Source organism: Odontomachus brunneus, unplaced genomic scaffold (genome assembly GCF_010583005.1).
Source record: "Odontomachus brunneus isolate Ranch 3 - 2012 unplaced genomic scaffold, Obru_v1 Obru_scaffold_026, whole genome shotgun sequence".
Lineage (NCBI taxonomy): Eukaryota > Metazoa > Arthropoda > Insecta > Hymenoptera > Formicidae > Odontomachus > Odontomachus brunneus.
In genome coordinates, this window is record NW_022639476.1 from 436,500 (window position 1) to 452,605 (window position 16,106).

Consider the following 16,106-nt stretch of genomic DNA (forward strand, 5'->3'; position numbering starts at 1 on the left):
AAATGACTGACGTAACAGTTCACGTATCTTCGCCTCGAGATCTCTCGATCCCGGAAACATATAGTCAGTGGTTGAAAGTTTGTGATACTTAGGGTTACTTTCACCAAACTCTAATTGATTTAATCGACGACTTCAAATCGCTATCTATCAAATGTCGCCTCCTCTGTCTTGTTAAAATAAAGTTAGTTTTCCGATTATTTTTGAACGACAAATTATCATGACTGAAAATGATTATTGGATAATTTCGCAAAGTTAAACATTAAGGCTCGTCTTGTTGCAGCCATCTTAATTTATGGCGCCAAAAGTAAGGAAATGCATGTTGAAGATTCCGTCGAAATAAAGATATATCTAAAAAGTGACACAACCGATTAAGCATATCTTTAAAATACTTCGAACTCTTTTTACTTTAACAATCAATAAATAAAATTAACATGACAAAATAATAAGAAAAAGGAAAGTTGCATGTCATGTTAATTTTTGCAATTATTGATTGATTAAATCAAAATGATAGTATTGTAGATCAGAGGTATACTTAATCGATTACAAATGCCATTGTTTAGATATATCTTTTTATATCGATGTATTTTGCTGGAATTTTGAGTATGAATTTCCTCGTTTCTGACGTTGTCAATAGTTGCGTGGCAAGAGGCCTTTAATCGATAAACACTTTTTTCTAAAATAATCGGCAAGTCAATAACAAAAATTAATCGACTGTCATATAAAAACACAAATAATTTGTCATTGATTGAGGAAATTAATTGTTAGTCAAACTTTGAGATGTAAAAAAAGAAAGAATTATATATTGATAATTTATTTTAGTTAAAGAAAATTTTCTTCGATCAATGCTGAACTCTACAGTTTTGTCAAATATTCGTCGATTAAGTTCACTGAAGTTTAAGAATGAAAATAAGCTTAATTTAACATAACATGTTATATATATGTTCCTTTTTTTATCGTACTTGGTACAAATGTCCTACTTTCTGTTTCGATCTCTCGCGTCTCATTCCGCCACAATTTATTATCTTTCATGCTCGAACTTCGCCTGCCGCCTTCTTCCCGCCAGCATGCCGTTCCACACCTCTTCCGTCTCTGTTCCCTCATTCGATTAAGCGACAACTGCAATGACTACAGCGCAGCGCTGTCGTGAACGCAGTCATTCGCCAGAACTCGTTGTGCGGTGTTTCAAAGTGGTGGCGCTTCACACGATCATCACGTTCAGAAAGCTAGTAGCAGATGTGCGCGACCTGACGGAACAGTAAAGCAGCACACAAGGTAAAGCGGGAAAATTTTGCATAAAAGCATAATACACAACGCCTAAGAAAACTGACCAATCAGAGTCCTTAAGGATCTGCAGGAGTCATACTAGAGACATCTGGCGGAGAGCTGCGAACTAAGCAAACGTAGAAAAGAAATTTTGGTCAAAATGTAGAAAGAATGGCTTCATAATTGCAATATTTGTAATCAGGATAAACGTCCACAGGTCGGTACAGAGCGATTTTTGGGAAAAAAGATTGAAATAAATATCGAATAAATTATTTGAATGGCCCTTCGACGCGGGTGCAGTATAGAGTCCACATTTTAATGTGTTATGAAATTATAAGGGGCTAACTGCAAAATCGGGTTCTGTACCGACCTCGATAATAACGCAAGGAACAAATAAAAAATTGTCCTCGTAGCACATATTTTTATTGAAATATGCGCGTATATGCTAATAATATGCGCGTATATGCTAATAATAGGCGCGTATGCTCTTGTAGCGGACGGCGCGAGCAAGCATATCCTACGTTAGGTATTATGCTCGAGAGACGCAATGTTTGCCACGAAAACCATTTTTACTTGTTTGTTATATTATTAACCAGGTTGGTACACAACCAGATTTTACAAATAGTCATGCATAAAATTTTATTCATGTATAGGAAGGAACTTATGTTCTTGTACCATATAACTTGAGCAAGGATATTCAATATTATATATTTTACTATATCTTGCAAAATCACGTACGTAATGAATATTATATTATTTTTTAAATATTCCCTTGCAGTCTTTATTACGCTTCTGCCGCCTCGGCCGAAAGCCTAGAAAGCATTTTCTGGACTATCGGATAGGAAATACTCACGCTGCTGGCCGAGGGAAGGGGGGACGCGTCGATGTCACAACTAAGCAGAGATAAGGATGGCGTTTAATAGTTTGTCTTTATCTAACTAACTTGATCCATCCTTCCTGCTCTTATATCCGCGCGAACAATACGCTTGGAGGCGTGTGTATAGTCATACATTACACATAGATGGCAATGGTTCGCGCTCTCGCCGCAAGAGGTCTCCAAACGCAACTCAGGATTTGTCTACGACTCCTGCAGACCCTTAAGGACCATTGCACACGAAATGTGTAACGTAAGACCATTCCGACCAATGAGTATGCTCTGCAAATCAACATCTATTTTACGTTAGATACTTGGCTTTATGTTATATATATATATATATATATATATATATATATATACATATATGCTATACATATATGCTATACATGCCTGATAACTCCTGTCTCTTGTAAACGGCATCACCTATATCTAACACCATTTGCACTTGGCCCTGTGTGGCCAAACTAGTGACATCATGCGGAATGAGAATAGATGCCACACATCTATGTATCGATTGCATGTGTGTGCGTATGAGACGCGTTCCCCACTCCGCATGACGTTACCTGTTTAGTTTGTCCACATCCAGGGCTAAACGCAGATGGCACTGCGAACCAGCGTCCAACTTTTATAAGAGCGAGTTTAGATTGTCAGGAGCACTAGGAGCACTAGGAGAAGGAGGAGGAAAGGACGCGAACTTCAAAGCACGCGATCGAAAGTCGTACGGCGACCGGAATTTTCACTTCTGCCGTCGAGTTTCACTTCTAACCTAAATTCAGTACGGACGAGAATCGTGCGCATACATCCAACACAACACCTGCGGACGCATACCACACCGGTGAAAAGAAGAGAGCACGTAGACGAGATTCGTCGACAGCAGTGATTTTTTCAAGATTCCTCTCACGCAAAATTATCGGCGGGCTAATCGAAAAACTTGCTCCACGACAACGTATCCCGACTCGGAGTCACGCACTTCTGCAGCTTACTAAATAGCCGTGACATACAGACAAACGTAAGCAGCAAGACTTCAGCGCCATAAGTGAATCGATTAATCGTAGTACTTTGGAAATTTTAACTTAATATCTTTACATTCAGGCAAATTGTGTGATCAGTCGACTCGTTTGCACTGTATCACTGTATAAATTCGACGGTTCCATACGGTTCTATACGTGCTACCATTTAACACCGGCTCAAGCACGTCTACGTACACACGTAACGAACGCAACGCGACTTATTAAATTCGAACTAACCGGCAGGTTCGTCGTCATCGTCGTCGTCGTCGTCGTCGCAGCAACTGCGCGTGATTGCGTAAACCCGATACCGGGGAGCGAAAAGTGCTCGTCTCCTTGCACGCTTTTCTATACTAACGGAACCAACGATCCAATCACCACCACTAGTGATTGTCACCAACAACAGAACAACAGACGTGGAGCAAGATGTGGCCGGAGGACGTCGGCATCCTGGCATTGGAAGTCTATTTTCCGGCGCAGTATGTGGAGCAGAGTGAACTGGAAGCACACGACGGCGTGTCGGCCGGTAAGTACACGATCGGATTAGGTCAGTCGCGGATGGGCTTCTGCAACGACCGCGAGGACATCAACTCGTTGTGCCTGACGGTAACGCATCGTCTGATGGAGCGTTACGATGTGCGGCCACAGCAGATCGGCCACCTGGAGGTCGGCACCGAGACGATCCTCGACAAGAGCAAGTCCGTCAAATCCGTGCTGATGCAGCTGTTCGAGCCGCACGGCTGCACCGACATCGAGGGCGCGGACACCACGAATGCCTGCTACGGCGGCACCGCCGCGCTCTTCAACGCCGTCAACTGGGTGGAGAGCAGCGCGTGGGACGGTAGATCGGCCCTGGTGGTTATGGCCGACAACGCGGTATACGCCGAGGGTAGCGCGCGGCCGACCGGCGGCGCTGGCGCGATCGCGATCCTCGTAGGTCCAGATGCGCCTTTGGTATTCGATCGCGGTCTTCGGGTATCTTGCATGCGACACGCCTACGATTTTTACAAGCCGAACCTGCGCTCCGAATACCCGGTGGTAGACGGCAAGCTGTCGATCCAATGCTACCTCAGCTCCTTGGACAACTGTTACCAAAAATATCGCGAGAAGCGATGCCTCACCGAGCAAAAGCCCAGCGAGGACGTGAATCTTGCGAACTTTGACGTAGTCCTCTTCCACTCGCCGTATTGTAAGCTCGTGCAAAAGTCCTTCGCCAGGTTGGCCTTTATTGATTTCCTCAATACACCTCGGGAACGCATCCCAGACAGCTACGGGGACACTATTAGGGCGTTCCACGCCAGCAAACTCGAAGACACGTACTTCGATCGGGACATCGAGAAGGCGTTCATGGCACTGAGTAAGTGCGACTTTGAGCGCAAGACTCGGCCCAGCCTGTTGATCGCCAACCAGGTCGGCAATATGTACACGCCGTCGGTGTATTCCGGCCTGGTGTCGCTGCTGATATCCAAGCCGATCGATGAGTTGGCTGGCAACAAGATAGCCGTGTTCTCGTACGGCTCTGGCCTATGCTCCAGTATGTATTCGTTAACCGTAACCAAGAACACGCAAGAGGGCTCCGATCTGGCAAAAATCGTTTCCGCTCTCTCCTACGTCAAATCGCAGCTGGAGACGCGACAACGTGCTTCACCGGCGGACTACACCAGAATATTGGCATTAAGGGAGCAGAATTATCATGTCGTGCCATTCGCGCCCGAGAGCAGCACCGCCAACATGTTCACGGGCACATATTACCTCACGCAGGTGGACGAGATGTACAGAAGGACTTACGCGAGAGTATGAGATTAGCCGTATTAGGCGTACAAGTTTATTAGATCTTTTATCTTGTTTTTATCTTGTTTTTCTTCCTTTTTTTCGTGCACGAAAATACAAAATATAGAACACTCGGGAAAGGTGTTATAATTTGTTTTTTTTTTATTCGATGTAATATATTGTTAAGAGCGAGGAAGAAAGTTGAGGTTAAGATCTTTTGACCTTGACACATGAGTCGCGAGTTTGTGCGGCCGGCTTTGTTTGGTCTGGCTGTATTTATTTGTTCGACCCAACGTCTTCCCAATAATTGTATATTAATTGTCCTGTTCTTTTCACCAAGTCGGTTCAAGGGCCGAACTTGATTATTTTTTAATGCCCGGTCTTCGGATGTGATTGCGTCGATAGCAATAAATATAAATCATGTAAATTTTTCAGAAAATATAATTAATGTTATTTATGCTACCGCCATCGCGTAGAAAGTATCAGGCTTGGTGAAAAAAAATTAGATTTTTTCCTCACTCTCTCTCTCTCTCTTTTGTGTGATTTTAATAAGAACTATTTTAAAAAAGTAAAAAATAGAAATTCTACTTGCACACAATTAGTTTCTTCGCTGATTCGTATCATATGTAACTTTTGATGCAGAATTACATACAAACACCGTTCCTTACATCGTCAATTATAGAGATTTTCGAATATATCTGCAATGCGTCAGAGCTTATCCGATTAATTGTTATAGCTTGTTAATATGTGCTTGTTATGCATTCAACAATGATATTTGTTTTGTAAAAAATCTAATTTATCATGTATTGCGTTTAAATCACATTCCGAGGCTCCTAGTAATGTTATCGCAATGATATTACCGAATTACAATGTCAGATGTGAAGAAAATCAGTTTATCTGTATGTCGACAATGAGAGGGCAAAATTCACATAAATTCTCTTGTTTGTCGTCCATCACATATTGATATATCGTAGCGAGGAGCCTTTAACGTGAAGACAGTGTAAAAAGTGCCTTAAGTATGTATAAACTGTTCTTGTATACAAAAAAGGAGAAGGGAATAGTTAGGAGAATTGGTTGATTTGATTCACGTCCTTATATTATTCATGTCATCTGTATTTCATTTAAAACGCAGGGAATAATACACAAAGATTAAATACAAACGACTATAAGCAGCATCGAAAACGCATGTATTTTACTTTTCGATCGATACACACAAAATTAAGAATTTAATTTCCGATCTGTATGGCGTACAGCAATGTCGCTGTTCGTCGCAACGAATTCGCGTTATGAATTATGCGCTCTGCCTCATTACCTTCATAGTTTTTTATAGTATGTGATGAAATGTTATGATTAGCGCGTAAAGCCAAATAAGTGCTATCAATTAACATTTTACGCAGCGAACACTTGCAATAATATATGAAGTAATGTTGTTTACTGTATCGTTATTTATACAAGTACATGCTGTATACAGCTGTATATATATTTATACATATATATGTTGTTTATTTACATTGAAATAAATAATTGTTTCTGTTACGTTGATGCTACGCGTGTGTGTGTATATATGTATATACACACACATACATATATAAAATTATATAATTATACGTATAATTTTTTGTATTAACAAATAATCGGCTTATCATATAACGAAGGAATTGAACTGTAGATAAATATATATATATATATATATATATATATATATATATATATAAACAAGCCAGATAGCACAACACGTTCTAGAATCGTGCCACGAATGTATTCAGAATATCATAGAGTGTTCCAGGACGTCCTGAACACATCGAGGATAATCTCAGGACATTTTGCGCTACCTAATAATTATAATAACAACAATGATTAAATTGATTCTGCTCACAAATAGAAATCGATAATTAGCCTCGGCTCACTGTGATAAATGCCTTTTTAACGTTTGCCGTGATCGTATTATTTTGAATTGATGCTGAATTGTTCATTAAATAAACCAACGAAGATTAGTCTATTGAAGGTGGATTAATCTGGTGGATTTGTAACGAGTAAAAAAATGATTTATTTATTACAATTTAGAATATCAACATGTACAGAATACGGATACACATAAATGATTTTTATACTGCATACGTACCAGGCGCAATATGTTAAATAATATATATTAACGAGATATCGCAATGCACACGATATATCTCAGAAAAAAAAAATATATTTTTCAACTATCTACACACATATATATAATATAAATACACAATAAATATTTTCAATTGTAGTATAGAGTGACAGTTCTTTACACCGTTGCGAACCTCGTGCATTATTTCGGCGTATAATTGCGGTATGAAGACACTGTAAATTTACACTTCAGAGTGGATTTTCCATTTTACATGTTCGAAATATATTCGTACATGTGATTTAACGTAACCAACAATGGTGGTGGAAGAAATCGAGGAGTGTACATACTACTTCCGGCACCTAAAGATGTTTATTTCAACAGTTCACCGAGATCTGAGATTCACAGATTATGTAATATCTAAATTAAGTTCTCGCGAGATTTATCAAATGCTGTATCACGAAGTATTCTGTCCGAAAAACGCGAACCAACAACAAATTGTCCAAGGATAATATATTTTTATGCAAATATAAATAGTTAAAAAATATAGTACAATGATTTGTATAAATGATAATAGAGAGATTCGTTACACATTGTTTGTTCATATATAACAATTGCGTATATTCACGCGGAATGCGCATTCTCGTCGCGTCTATAGCACTCTAAAATGTGGCAGTTTGTTCTTAAGCCGTTTTTAAACAAAACGAAACAATGAAAAAACGCCTCTTTTGGCGTAAAACGCGTGCCGAGAATGCCACTGAAAAACGGTATTTACAATGTTGTAATTCGAGCAAGTATTCAAAATTATCTTGCCATATTTTAATAAGGCATTCTGGAACTTAATTAGAATTTTTAAATTCAGCCCCAGAACACGCTATTAAAATATTGTACAATAGCTTCGAATCCTTTATGTATATACAGGGTGTTCAAGAGAAAAAAAAGAGTTAACTTACCAGTTAGTACTTATTATACTGAGTAAAAAATGCTTGAATCCTTTTTTTTAAACACTCTGTATGTGTGTGTGTATGTGTGTATATATATATATATATCTCAAATGATTCATTTTAATCTTGACAAGTAACATTCTGAAGAAACGCGACGATTTTCGCGTTCCTTCCTAGATAACGCTCAGAATTGCTGAGAATAAAAGAATACTTTTTAAGATGTTTCATATTTTATACTACAAAGTATTAGAATAAAAGGTAAAATATCTTAAAAAACATGTACTTTTTGCTGATCTCACTTGAAAGCTTTTGTATATTGATGACAAGTAGAACTTTATATTAAGCAAATTATTTTACTATTAAAATATTTCTATTAATGAAATCAAAATTAATCTTGAAAACAAAACATTCTAAGGTTTCAGTAATATTACTATCTTGTGTCTCCCTTCAAACAACTTTCCATCCCAATATTGTTTCAAAAAGTACAGTATTTCTTCGAACATTTCTTATTAAAATTAAAATAAATCATCTTATGTATATGCAAATAAATAGAATAAATAACAAAATTAAGTTACCACGCACTATTTAAATCCTTTGTAATCCATTTTGATCACACTCTATGAGTGTCCGTGCGTTTATTATACGAGAATATATGACCATTTATCAAAAGTTTTAAGGCACTGGACATCTAGGATTTGTTCAGGTCGCTGTAGTATTTGTAAAAAGTATTACTGTGTGCATATGTATGTGTGCGCACGTGTACACATATATTTGTAATATACTTGCTAAATCGCATATAAAAATACACGAATGTGCCCTCCCAAAACAACAAACAATCTCGGGGCGGAAATGTAAGTCACCCTGTTTTTAAGAATTATATCCTTACTGTGAGATTCATATTTTTCGATACTAGAGCAACTGATGTCATTCTATTTCTTGCGAATATATGGAGTATTTTTTACCTCATATATATGTTCCTTAGATATTCATTCTTTGGGCTGTTGTTTTGCCATTTTGCTTTAAAAAGATATTAGTTTCTACCATAGCAAGACAAGAGGCAATGAGTCGAGAAAAAGAACTGCTCTTTCAACGCGCTTTTTATCTTGTCTACGGCAAGTTTACTCTTTTCCGCGAAACATGTCGATTTAAATATATATGGACTTGCGGATAGAGGGAATTGTCTAATGGGTCAAAGTATCTTACACTAACAGCCTGAACAAGAAGATAAATTTCGCCCCATGCCAAGTTTCACCACATCGTTCTCATTTGCACTAATTTGGCGATTTTCGTGTCGTCTCTAGAAGCGTAAGTAACTTGTAATTGATGTAAAGGTGTGATCGTGTGAGACAATTGAGGAGAGGAGATTTACCTTGAGTTCAGATGCCAGATAGAAAAAGATGGTGTCTATATTCGTGTTATCTTTGGCTGAAGTCTCCACTATGTGTAAAACTTCGGGTAGATATTCGCATAGGGTTTCAGCTTCCTCTCTTTTCACTTCTCGTAGATCTTCCAGGTCGCATTTGTTACCTGATGAAGCGAAAACAACACATGTACTTGTGATAATACAATATTGCTTGATGATTACTGTAGAGATACGCAAGATGATCGTACCAACTAAAACTAATAACACATGTGACGAAGTGTATCTTCGGACTTCCTCCACCCAACGTTGCAAGTTCAAGAAGGTCGATCGCTTCGTGATATCATAAACTGAAATACATTTATGTGTTAGTTCAGACAGAAGAGTATGATACATTTTGTTGTTTTCAGTAAGAATAGAGAATAACTTCAACTTATTCTTTAACCTTTTATTTGGTAGAAAGAAATCCCAAAAGGTCAAGGGAAACATTCTTTTAGTGTTTAAATGAAGTAAATAATGCTCTTTCTGAATATTGAAGTTATATTGTTTTTAAAATATATTTTTATCATCTTCTAATGGCAAAAATTATAACTACTGAGACATCAACAAATAGAATCTATAATCAGATGTTTTTCAAAGCAACAGCGTTAAATAAATCTTGCATCTATTGTTCTTACATATAGCTCATGAACAACTTGATGTTACTTGAAAAAAATTATCACAATGAAAAATCAAAATAATGATGTCATATAAAACAAAGAAAATTATCTTTTGGCTTATGACTGAAGTAGGGCTGATTTTTCTATCCTCTTGATAAGCTAATTACCACAGTTAAATAATATATATGTGTTGTTATCTAATTTGAAGAGAATAAAGACAGATGATTTAATTATCAGTTAGAATTAGTTAAGAATAATGATCCACATGCACATACCTATAATTACTCCGTTTGCAGATCTGTAGTAACTCTGAGTTATTGTACGGAACCTCTCCTGTCCTGCTGTGTCCCATATTTGTAACTGTCCATAACAGAAGGTATAATTGTAACAAATGCTGCAATCTCAAATGGAACATTAAGTGTATAATGGGCAAGTAATGTCCTAGGGACATGTTGAATGACAGAATGGGACAGTTTTCTGTTTGCAGACAAGTGGTCTGTTCTTTTCAGCTGCACTGCTGAATTGGTGCAATAAGTCAAAGTGAGACAAGTATATGTTTTCTCACTCTAACTTACTGCACCAGTTCAACAGTACAGCTGAAAAGAACAGACCAAAGAATGTGCATTCGTGTATTTTGCATATTAGTTACGGAAACGTATATCGCGTCAACAGATATAAATCTCAAGTTGGGCCAGTAATCACTCCGACAGCAGAAGTGTCTAAAAGATATCTAAAAGTAGCATTCTATTTGTTTTAGATAACTCTAAAACATATTTTAGATGTATGCTGTCAGAACAGTTCTCGACGAAGAGGTTAGAACACCTAGTTTAAACTAGTTTAAACAACCCAAGCGTTGGTCGCACCTTGACTCTCTTGCCGTCTATGAGTACGGTCTTCATGGAAAAGTCGACGCCGATGGTATTCCCGTGACGTTCGACAAATGTGCCCGACTTGAAGCGCTGCACCAGACAGGTCTTGCCTGTGCCACAGTCACCGATCAGCACGATCTTGAACAGGTAGTCGAAGTTCTCGTCGTTTGCGCTCACCATCAAATTGTCGGGATCGCGGCACGACATTCTCACCGATAGGTACGCGGCGGCGGCGGCGACGACGACGGGGGCCGAGCATTCGGGATGCTGCACTTTTCGCAACACAGCCTCTCTACGCCATCATTCACCGCCTCCTCGAACTTTCCTTCACCTAATTGCGTCCATCTTGGTCTATCTTTTCGCCCATTGCACTGGCGGCACTAGTGCAAGCAATGTACATTAAGGGCTATCGCACACAAATTGACATAACTGCATATGCATAGCATAAGACCGTATGTACCAATGAGCATCGAGTATTAAGTCGCCATATTGATGTTCGATGCTTAATATTCGATGCTCATTGGTTCATACGATCTTATGCTATGCATATGCAGTTATGTCAATTTGTGTGCGATAGCCCTAAAGGCTGCGTTCCGAAATTCACTGCCAGTACTGAAAATCTATAGTTCATGTCACATATACTAATACTACTATAGAATTACTACTATAGAATTTCAGTACTGGCAGTGAATTTCGGAACGCAGCCAAAGTAAGCGGTATAGTGCAATATGGCGACGTATACGTATAATGGTTCCTGCACACAGGACGCGGTAATGTTTGCCGCGCGGCGGAAGTTTGCATGACAGCTAATCAATATGCTGCTTTCCGTAATAACCTTCTAGCTCTTACGGAAAAATAACATATTGATTGGCTGTCGCGCGAATTTCCGTCGCGCAGCAAGCATTACCGCGTCCTGTGTGCAGGAGCCAGAAGAATAGGTTGGAATTCTCAAATAAATAAACAAGCAGAGGTTACTGTTCTTTCCAACGGTGCAGTAGAATTTAGTGCAACAATTCACTGAACTGCTTGCACTGAGTCTGGAGCTAGTACCAGCAGTGCAGTGCAGTGCAAGGGCAAAAATGATTGTACCAGTGCAAGTAGTTTAATAGCGAATTCGGTTGCTTGCACTAGTGTGCACTGAGTGCGCACTAAGGCTTGTTCATAGTATGTTATTATATTTAAAAATTGTCTTAAATAATTCTCAAATAAATTCTCAAATATTTTTAACCATAATATGATATGTATAACATCCGTACGAATCATTTTATTAGTTAAAATATTTTTAAATATGTATTTAAGACACGATCTTAAATATAAGAATGTACTGTAAACAAGCCTTAATGCGCACTCAGTGCGCACTAGTGCAAGCTACCGAATTCGCTATAAGTGAGAGGTTTGTTCTTTTCAACTAAACTAGTGCTGCACTGGAACTGCACTGGTTCGGAACTGGAACTGGCGAGTACAGCAAAATTCATAGGTTTATAGCGTTTTTCATTGGCAGAATTGGTGCGCACTAAGGCTTGTTCACAGTATGTTATTATATTCAAAGATTATCTTAAATAAATTCTCAAATATTTTTATCCAGTAGTATAATATGTATAACATCCGTATGAATCATCTTATTACCTAAAATATTTTTAAATATGTATTTAAGACACGATCTTAAATATGAAAATGTATTGTAAACAAGCCTTAGTGTGCACTCAGTGCGCACCAATTCTGCCAATGAAAAACGCTATTAGACATGCCAGATAGGATGAAAAAGAATAGTGCAGAGCCATAGTGCAGAGAGTCAATTCTGTATCTCGAAATAAAGTGAAAATTACAAAAGTAAGCACATTCACTAGGCACTGACCAATGAAATTACGAATATTCTAGTATATTTGCTCACTTTTGTCATTTTTACTTCGTTTCGAGATACAGAATCGACTCCCAGGTGAAAAGAATAGATCTATGAAGATGGAAGAGATGAATATTGCAGAAATTAAAATAAATGAAGGTGGCAATATCCCAAATAGGTTCTGCGGGCAATTGAGATACATACATTAAACGCAAGTACAGTAAATTCTTCATCTGAAGAATTATTTGCATCTAAAATTATGTGTTGTGCCATGTTGTTTCCTGGGACTTTCTGATGCACTTTCTGGTGCATCGTTGGAAAGAACAGTAACTTCTGTTTGTTTATTTACTTGAGAATTTCAACCTATTCTTATCGTGTACGTTGCCATATTGCATGCCGCTGCCTTAGCTCGAGACCTAGGACAGGCAGTGCAATGTTCTGTATCGGCTATAACTCGTACTATTGTGATAAAATACGACAGATAACAATAAAATATTTACAAAATATCTTATAGATGCATCCATTTTTTAATGCGACATTGCCCATTTTAGAATTGCATAGATTATAAATATGTAAATTGTCAGATGGAATATCGCGAAAAGAAGTACAAAACTTATGGTGGGAAATAATATCAAATGATTATTGATATGTTTACTTAACCTTCTGCTGACAACGTTGAGATCGAATCCAACTCCAGACACATATTGCTAGATATGTTCCACAACTTCACGTTGTCAGCAGAGAGTTAATATTATTAGATGATATACTGAAGTAATCGTGCTGTATACAAATTTTGTATGACTCGTGGTAAGACAATCTCTTCTATCATTTTTTTTTATAAATGGAAAAAAATCCTATTTATAAGAACTGGATTTCTAAATAACAGTTTCAATTTGATCGACTATTGTGCAAACCATTTTCTTCGATGGGAAATCAAGGTTGCAACACAAGATTCTATAGTAAATAATCTTAATTATTTATGTAGTACAGTTGGATTTTTTATTCTTCAATGACATGATTGTATTGCTTGTCATGAGCATATACGGATTAAGAGGTTCTTGTGTATTCATATATTAATTCAAAAAGATTAGAAGTTAACTGTTACACATATATATATTTAACAATACATGCATACAACTATTAAATCGTAAGTTACAAGAAATCTTAAGTTGAAGTATTTTAGCTCTTAGAATTACTTTCCAGATGTAAACTTGGATAAACCCTCCAGCAAGCTAACGTATGCTGTGTGCTCGTAATTTGTGCTCAAATGGATCAGTTTTTCTGCGAATTCGTTAGAAATGCCTTTTTCTTCAAGGTAGTTCATCAACAGATCGTATAAATACTGTAAAGTAAAGATACAATTAAATTCAGAAAATCTATATTTTTCATATATATAATGTGACTTTACAAAACATTAAAATGTATGAACATGTATATTAAAAAAGGAGAAAATCAATCAAAACTAACTGATAAAACAAATAAGCCAAATAGTCACATTGCAAGTAATCATAGAAATCTGAAGACAGAGACTTGTTTCTAATAAGACAAAATTTTTAAGAAATTAAAATTAAAAATATAACATGTGTCGCATTCTTATATCAATAAATTATGACAAATTATCATAATCTGATTTTATAAGAATGTCTATAATCTCCCAAAGATCAATAATCAAAGTAACCATTATATATCGGCACCTTGTACTCAACACTTTGGAAAATCAATTAATAACAAATCCATACTTACACCGTCGATGATCTCACCAGCTACAGAGTATACTTTTTCAGTATGTTCACCTTCATACAGTGTGATTTCATCAATGCCAAAGATATCATCTAAGACAAAGTGCAAGAGTTTAGAATGAGGAAACTAATTAAGCTAATCAAACAAATTAAGCAATATAAAAATGAACATGAATTAAATATTGTTTGAACTCAAAGCCTTGAAAGAAAGTATAAATTATTGCAGCTCTAGTTAGATATAAATATTACATACTGTAATTATCATCAGCTCCTGATGCGCCAGATTCATTGTTAAAGGAACATGTGAAACCCAAAGTTTGATTGCCCCTAATTATATCTATAGAGAATGTAGGTTTGCTCTTCATGTCACCAATTTCCATATTATCTTGACGAGGATCTACTTCAGCTTCAGTATCTGCATCTACAGTATGGTTCACATTGAAGGAAATATGAATGCTGGAAAAGATATCAGATGCTACAAATCAATATCTTAAACTTAAGACGTGTATCAAATCTCAAAACTTGGCTTACGTATCAAAACCATCCTTTTTCTCAAGTTTAACCTCTGCACCATTAAGAGACACTATAAAATCATCTAATTTTGTGGGTATAGTCTTTAATTTTTGTGCCTTCTTCTCTGCTACTATCTCTTCTGCCAAAAACTCTACCAGTTCTTTCTCCGCTAATAAAGGAATAATATAACTGATTAATAAAAAAATATAATTCAAGACTATATATTTAACAATACAAAGATTATAGGCCTATTCTTTTTTAGTTAAACTAGTGCTGCACTAGAAAACTTCCTGTTTCCTTTTCCTTCAATATTAGATAAAGGCCCATTTATAGAAGCCGTAACTGTTAACTTATGCTGTAATATATAAGAAATGGAACAATTGCAGTTGACTATTCTTGTAATAATCGATTACAATTGGTTAATTTTTTATGGATTACAGCATAAGTTAACGGTTACAGTCTTAATAAATAAATAAATAAATAAAGCTTCACTTCAAAAGCAAAAATACAATCTAGTTAAACTGAAAAAGAACAAACCTAATGCCAGAACTTTGATGCTTTTAAGCAATACTCATACTTTATTTAATATTCATAAAAATCTCTTTGTGACACGACAAATGTAAAGAGAGTAAAGACAACTGATATGATTTTATTTATCATATCGACAATGTATGAATAAATAAGTAAACATTTACCTCGCGAATATTCGCAAATATTCGCGTGAGAGATAACAGCAAATCAATACCTTTGGTATGTGACTTGCTGTAGTATCTTCGGGGATGAAAATTGTCGTGCAGTTTTAGCAAGGAGGTAGTAGGTGCGGGTTCAGAACATTGCCGGTCCGCGCACATGTTCCATAACGCTCGGGCGGGTCGACCGCGTGCCATTCCGACACCACTGGACGACGATGATGTTGACGACAGCACACGAAGAGTCGAGGCGCGTAGCGCGTTCTTGATGATGCCATTCATATTGCCTAAGAATATCAGACGACGAAGTATATGATGAAAGTCAGAAAAACCGGTGTGACGAAATGAGGTCCGAGATGAACGAGAAAATTGGAATGGTGGATTGCACCGAGGCGTCCTCTCAGTCACGATATGCTTCCGGTATGCGACAGTAGCTCCGTTTACCGGAAGCCGGCGAAAAGACCGAAATTACTCAGGG

At 37.2% G+C, this 16,106-nt stretch overlaps 3 protein-coding genes and 1 long non-coding RNA gene across 7 annotated transcripts; 1 reads left to right on the forward strand and 3 right to left on the reverse strand.

Moving 5' to 3' along the window:
* Positions 1–1,093: 1,093 nt before the first annotated feature.
* Positions 1,094–2,264, reverse strand: LOC116842640. The gene is made up of 3 exons (XR_004377753.1): positions 2,117–2,264; positions 1,329–1,390; positions 1,094–1,244 (listed from the first exon to the last, which is right to left on the reverse strand). It is a non-coding gene; the product is annotated as an uncharacterized LOC116842640 (long non-coding RNA).
* Positions 1,126–6,631, forward strand: LOC116842635 (hydroxymethylglutaryl-CoA synthase 1). Of its 4 annotated transcripts, none has more exons than XM_032812120.1 (3): positions 1,126–1,272; positions 2,784–3,149; positions 3,394–6,631. In XM_032812120.1, exon 3 carries the CDS (start codon positions 3,574–3,576, stop codon positions 4,945–4,947), a length of 1,374 nt encoding a protein of 457 aa, XP_032668011.1. In that variant the 5' UTR covers positions 1,126–1,272; positions 2,784–3,149; positions 3,394–3,573; the 3' UTR covers positions 4,948–6,631. The 4 variants fall into 4 exon arrangements, with proteins under 4 accessions (XP_032668011.1, XP_032668012.1, XP_032668013.1 ...); XM_032812121.1 differs by having other exon boundaries at positions 1,134–1,272; positions 2,773–3,149; XM_032812122.1 differs by having other exon boundaries at positions 1,145–1,272; positions 2,727–3,149.
* A 313-nt stretch (positions 6,632–6,944) lies between these two features.
* On the reverse strand, positions 6,945–11,225 carry LOC116842639 (ras-related protein Rab-43). The gene is made up of 5 exons (XM_032812132.1): positions 10,842–11,225; positions 10,254–10,338; positions 9,571–9,669; positions 9,329–9,486; positions 6,945–9,256 (listed from the first exon to the last, which is right to left on the reverse strand). The coding sequence occupies exons 1-5, from the start codon at positions 11,052–11,054 to the stop codon at positions 9,164–9,166; spliced, it is 648 nt and encodes a 215-aa protein (XP_032668023.1). The 5' UTR covers positions 11,055–11,225; the 3' UTR covers positions 6,945–9,163.
* A 2,556-nt stretch (positions 11,226–13,781) lies between these two features.
* Positions 13,782–15,910, reverse strand: LOC116842636 (complement component 1 Q subcomponent-binding protein, mitochondrial). Its single transcript, XM_032812123.1, has 5 exons — positions 15,685–15,910; positions 14,958–15,108; positions 14,680–14,882; positions 14,431–14,519; positions 13,782–14,029 (listed from the first exon to the last, which is right to left on the reverse strand). The coding sequence occupies exons 1-5, from the start codon at positions 15,908–15,910 to the stop codon at positions 13,880–13,882; spliced, it is 819 nt and encodes a 272-aa protein (XP_032668014.1). The 3' UTR covers positions 13,782–13,879.
* Positions 15,911–16,106: the final 196 nt, after the last annotated feature.

Bases quoted from the DNA above. Each gene is read 5' to 3' on its own strand.
- LOC116842635 (XM_032812120.1), top strand. From the start codon at position 3,574: ATGTGGCCGGAGGACGTCGGCATCCTGGCATTGGAAGTCTATTTTCCG.
- LOC116842639 (XM_032812132.1), bottom strand. From the start codon at position 11,054: ATGTCGTGCCGCGATCCCGACAATTTGATGGTGAGCGCAAACGACGAG. The intron at 10,339-10,841 runs GTGCGACCAACG...TGTTATGGACAG, and splicing joins TAGACGGCAAGAGAGTCAAG to TTACAAATATGGGACACAGC. The intron at 9,670-10,253 runs GTATGTGCATGT...AATGTATTTCAG, and splicing joins TGCAAACGGAGTAATTATAG to TTTATGATATCACGAAGCGA.
- LOC116842636 (XM_032812123.1), bottom strand. From the start codon at position 15,910: ATGAATGGCATCATCAAGAACGCGCTACGCGCCTCGACTCTTCGTGTG. The intron at 14,520-14,679 runs GTATGTAATATT...ACTTTGTCTTAG, and splicing joins AGGAGCTGATGATAATTACA to ATGATATCTTTGGCATTGAT. The intron at 14,030-14,430 runs GTAAGTATGGAT...TTTACTTTACAG, and splicing joins CTGGTGAGATCATCGACGGT to TATTTATACGATCTGTTGAT.